The sequence below is a fragment of the Mastomys coucha genome, chromosome X, assembly GCF_008632895.1.
Source record: "Mastomys coucha isolate ucsf_1 chromosome X, UCSF_Mcou_1, whole genome shotgun sequence".
Taxonomy (NCBI): domain Eukaryota; kingdom Metazoa; phylum Chordata; class Mammalia; order Rodentia; family Muridae; genus Mastomys; species Mastomys coucha.
The window spans coordinates 11,142,718-11,148,517 of record NC_045030.1 but is presented as its reverse complement, the minus strand read 5'-3'; the positions used below and the strand labels follow the sequence as shown (position 1 = coordinate 11,148,517).

Sequence of the window (5,800 nt, the reverse complement as noted above, 5' to 3'; positions counted from 1 at the left end):
TCTCCTTTCCTTCCCTCCTCCTAGTCCATCCCCCCTCTCCTTCCTTCTTTCCTTCCCTCCCTCCCTCCCTTTCTTCCCCCCTTCCCTGTTTTGTTTTTTCTTATGGTATTAGGGGTCAAACACAGGGCCTTGTACATACTTAAGCAAATACTTTACCACTGAGCTACATTTTCAGTTCTTGTTTTGTTTTAAAACCTCTCCCTACAGCTTTTGCTTCTGTAATTTTTGTTTTTGGTTGGTGTTTTGGTTGTTTTGTTTTGCAATGTTAAGAATTAAACATGCTAGACAAGTTGCTGGTCACTGAACTGCAGCCCCAGCACCTTGTCTAAGTGTGCTCCTCCCCTTCCTAGCTTATTTTGGTCTCCTGTTTTTGTATTAAAAACCTTCCATCCTCTGTGTCTGATGATCCTTGGTTGTTCTTGTTTAAGAACTAGATACTAAAATTTAATGTAACTCTAAATCCTTAATGGAAGTTTTTATTTCGGGAAATCTAACTAGTCTAAGAAAAAATTCTGAAGACCTGAAATTGGGAGTTGGGGCATCTTCCCAGTGCAACAGTTGAATCATTTATGGTGAGACTGACAAGCAGAAAGCCCCACCTACCTCCTTACAGCTTCCAAGCAGAAATGAATCTTTGCCTGAAAGCTTAGTGCCATTTTTAATATGTATTATTTTATTGTTGTAATTCTGGGGATTAATTCAGGGTGTCTTATATGCCAGACAAGGACTATACTCCTTTTTTTGGGGGGGGGGTGTGAGACAGGGTTTCTCTGTATAGCCCTGGCTGTCCTGGAACTCACTCTGTAGACCAGGCTGGCCTCGAACTCAGAAATCCACTTGCCTCTGCCTCCCAAGTGCTGGGATTAAAGGTGTGTGCCACCACCATCCAGCTTATACTCCTTATTTTTAATGGAAAAGCTTTTATGCTTATAAAGCTTCTTTACCCAGTGTCATTAAGTATTGAAGGAAAGTGAAATACAGTTCAAAAAGTGGTCATTATTATTCCACTTTCCTCTGGTCTGCTGGTTTGCATTTCTTTATAGTTAATTAGATAAGTTAGAAGTGAACAAGACTAAATTGAGTCCTGTATTGTTCGTTCTGATAAAGCACTTGCCTATTAGGTTAGATGGACTTGAATCTCACTGGGAACAGATAATTCATCCTTGATCATTGCACTGAAACTTGTTGCTAACTTCTCACTGTTGCCCTTCAGTTTGACCAGGTTTCTTCCCTTTCTAAGGGAATATAGTCATGAACTTGTCAAGGAAATCTCATCTGTGAAAACCATTTTCTCACTCACTCATAAACATAATAGGAACCATTGGGATAATCTAGTCCAGTTACTTTGTTGTGTGTTCTTTGAAACAGGTTGGCTAGCACAGTTTTGGAGATTTAGTATTTATTCATGGTCTTTATTATTATTCACCCAGCATTTCTCACTCATCTTTTTGCATGACATTATTTGTTACCAGGGATACAAAGATTCACAGTTCCTGGCAATCAAATATAATCATATGGTCAAGGCCAAACTGGATGGGTGCCTGTGGTGTGGTGAGAGTGCAGGAAAAGGACTTGGATTGCTTGGAGGTGTTGGAGAGGAGAACCCCAGAGGGACGTTGTACTAACCGTCTCAAGACTTCTCATCTCCCTGCAACTGTGTGATACTCTACTTCAGTGTGTGTTAACATGGAGAGCATTTTGGCTATTCTAACAATAACTAAAGCCATGCACCTGCATAAAATCTTTATATTTCAGTAAAAAGATACGTTGAAATTCAACATACAGTTAAATTCTATAAAGGTTATAAAGCAATCAACTAGCTTGAGGCAACTTTTCAGTTTTCATATAGAAAGTCTCCTTTAAAGTTCATTATCAGCTCCATGTCTATGATCCAAATCACTGTGTCAGGCTCTACCAGAAAACTTTTCATATACCATTCAATTTGATCACCTCTCTTGCTGAGGCTAGAGTCTAATAGGTACCTGGTGAGTGAGTGTAGGAAGAGCTGCAGGTAAACAAAGTCCACTGTGGAGTCAGTCACAGAGAAAATAGAGCCTAAGGTGCAGGTCAGAGTCTTTATATGAAATCAGATATCTTGGTTATTTGAAATATTTTATATGTGCTTAAAAGCCTTGTATGTGGTTAAAAGCCTGTAAAGAATGTATCAGACTGATAGAAGTGACCTATAGTGGTATATATAATTATTTACTTCTTATGTACTTACTTATATTTAGATTTTACTTATACTGGTTACATCTCACTATTGTTCCTGTTCCAGTTTTGTCAGTGGCCCAGTAGCATCATATAAAGGTTCTTAAGATTAATAAGCATTTAGCTATAGTTTTATAAAAAGGATTGATTGTCTGAAATTTATTATGGAAAGCAATTACTATAAAGTTTTTAAATGAAAATAAAAGCTCATCATTGCTCCCCTTCCCTTTCCTACCTCCGATTTTTTCTATGTACCCTGCTGTCAAAATTCATGACCTCCTTCCCTTTGTTATTATTATATATAGGTATAAATGCACACATTTAGTGTTGCTTGTGTGTATATGATTTCAGGAATGACAGCTTGGAACCGGATACTCAATTAGAGGCTCTACCCTGGGATTGACTAATTCTCCCCATTTCAAGAGTCATTAGTTGCCTGTAGTTCTTTGTCTAAGGGTGGGACCCTATGAGAAGACTTTTTCTTCCATTATAGCTGTATATTTGATATTCTCATTGTTCAGGTCCTCTTTAAGCAGCCGTATTGGTGAGATTTCATGGGTGTAGCTTGTCTGCCATTTGTTGGAGACAAGATCTTCACAGCAAATTTCCTGGTCCCTTGCCTCTTAGATTCTCCCCTTTTATTTCTGAGATATTCCATGAGCCTTAGGTGCAGGAGTTGTGTTATAGATGTATCCCTCATGTCTGAGTTGTGTTTTGTAATTATATCCATCTGTTGCAAAGCAAAGCTGCTTTGATTTTTAGGTAAAAGCTACACTTATCTGGATATCAAGATAAGTATTTAGAATGCAGTTAGGAATTATGATGATTAAAGTAGTAGTACTAGGCTCTTCTCTGAGGGCCATGATTTCACTACTTCTGTGTGGTTGGCTAGGTTTCCAGTAAGTACAAGACATAATTTTCTTCCTGTTGAGCAGGCCTTAAGTCCAAATAGATAGCTATCTGTCGGTTACTATCACAATATAAGTGCCACTATTGTGCCTTTAGGGCTATCTTCTCATACTGGTAATTGTTGTGATTAATAGGTATAATGGATGGGTAGGACAGTTGGTTGCTTTTTTTCCCTTGCCATTTTGAACAGCACCTCCTGGTACTATGAGAGCTAGTCCTCAGGGAGAAAGGTTCCAGATCATGCCTAGCTCAGATCCTCCAAGTCCTCTGTTTGAAGTGCATGGTGTGCTCAGCAATGTTTACTTACTTTCAACTGGGAGATTACCAAGGGCAGTAGCAATATTATTTTAGGAGTCTCTTGCACTCCTGAGCAACTCAAGATGGCATTTTTCATCAGCTTTTGTTCAACAATCAGTGGCTCTTGTGGGTAGTATTGTCAGCCTAAGTGGCATAACTTTGTGTGTGTGTGTGTATATATATATATATACATATATATGCATGTATATATAAACAGTAATGCACATTATATGTAATTTTAGGTAAATAAAAATAATATGATTCCTTATGACTTTTTCAAACATCCTTAGTGCTATTTTCCTTCTCCTCATGCTCCTTGTTCTGTATTGACCTCCCTCCACCCTCCCCAGTTAAGCCTTATTCTCTATTACTCCCCATTCCTCATCGTATCAGTTGTATCCTGCTATTCCCTTCTGTAACACACCCCATACTTTTGAGCTCCATTTTCTTTCCTGATTTCTGTGGTTAGCCCAGGTTATATATTCAAATCTGAAGATTTGGAGGTAGGAACCACAGATGAAAGAGAACATGTGGTGTTGGTCTTTCTGGGTCTGGGCTACCTCATTCAGTAAAATGTTTTCTATTTCTGTTTACCTGGAAATTATTTCATTTTTCTTTACAACTAAATAGCATTCCATAGTATATATGTACCACATTTTCATTACCCATTCATCACTTGTAGGACTTTTGTTGTTTCCTTCTCCTAGCTATTGTGACCAGAGGAGCAATGCACATGGCTGGCTGAGGAGATATCTGTGGAGTAGATGTTGAGTCCATTGGGCATTTGCCAAAGAGTAGTGTAGCTGCATTATTTGGTGGAATTATTTTTAGCTTTTTTAAAAAAGAATTTTCCACACTGATATCCAAATGGACTATATCAGTTTGCAATCTCACCAACAGTAAATGGAGGTTCCCTTTTCCCTATACTCTCTTCTTAAATTAAGTAGATTCAGAGCTAGTGAAGTATCTTTATCAGGCTATTTGAGATTTCTTTAATAACTTGTCAACTGATTGCTTTCTGATTACTAGGTATTTCTCATGTATTTAATTTAAAGACACTTTTTATTAGTCATACACTTTAGATAATCTATCACTTTAGCTATTCTATTTACCTATTCTAAAGGATGAAAGCTGTTATAATACTTATAATACAGCTTTTTGAATCTTTCCCAGCATGTACTATATTTTTCTTAACTCTGTGTTGATTGCATCTAAGAAGCTAGTTAGTTACTATGTTAAAACTCTGCATTTCTAACTGGACCAGAGCACTCCTAAGAAGAGTGGGAACAACGTCCCCTTTGTTCATTTCCTCTTGACTGAGTACATTGGCGAGTCAATAACAATGTCTTACTTAGAAGCTCCAGGAATTCCTGCACAACTACAATGCCTTCTACTTCTGGGCTAATAGTCATTCTCATTGCATGTTTACAGGTTGCCAGTCACAGTGGCTATGTACAGATCGACTGGAAGAGAGTTGAAAAAGATGTAAACAAAGCAAAAAGACAGATTAAGAAGCGAGCAAATAAAGCAGCACCTGAAATCAACAATATAATTGAAGAAGTAAGACAATGAGAATTTTTACCTTCTGTTTTTTTGCTAATAGGTTTCAGTAGACAATATGATTGGGGATTATATTAACTGATGTTTGAGTCAAGCATGGTAGCTCATACCTATCATCCTAGCACTTAAGAGTCTGAATCAGGAGGATTGCTATGAATTATAGACCAGCCTGTTAGCCTGAGCTACAAAATAAAACTGTTTCAAGAAAGCAAAATAGACCAAAAAATAAAAAATAAAACAAATAGCAAAAAAAAAATACCCAAAAAAACAAAGAAAAAACAAAACAAAACAAAAAACAGAAAAGAAAATAGTTGAGAATGTTATTTATCTTAAATTCAATAAATAAGAGGTTCTTTTAAAATTTGCATTTTTATTGTTGTTAAAATAAATACATTGTGTTTACCATGTGCAAGTATACAGTTCAGAGGTACTATATACATATATGCTTCTGTACAATTATTACCACTATCCATTTACATAACTTAAAAAAAAATTATAAAATACTATTTCCCCAAATTTCCCTTCCCCTAACTTCTATTTGTTTTGGGGACTGTCAGTTAATTAGAGTGTACATAAGTAGAATTGTCCTTCTGCTGTTCGATTTCATTCAAAGTAATATGTAATGTAATGTAGTTAACATAATATATTAATATCTATTCAATGTAATATTTATAGCATCATTATGAGTATCTTTGTTGACACTTGGATTTTCAGGCAACCGACTTCATCAAGCAGAACATTGTGATATCCAGCGGCTTCGTGGGAGGCTTTTTGCTAGGCCTGGCATCTTAAGGACTTGAAGGCTCTATGGTAGTGGATCCAA

The 5,800-nt window shown here is 36.8% G+C and overlaps 1 protein-coding gene across 1 annotated transcript in view; it reads left to right on the top strand.

Moving 5' to 3' along the window:
* Fundc1 (FUN14 domain containing 1) overlaps positions 1-5,800 on the top strand; it is a 13,726-nt gene extending 7,926 nt beyond the window's left edge. The window contains exons 3-4 of the mRNA XM_031343271.1: positions 4,849-4,977; positions 5,692-5,800. Coding sequence (XP_031199131.1) covers positions 4,849-4,977; positions 5,692-5,769 — 207 coding nt within the window. The 3' untranslated portion in view covers positions 5,770-5,800. The remainder of the gene's footprint in view (positions 1-4,848; positions 4,978-5,691) is intronic.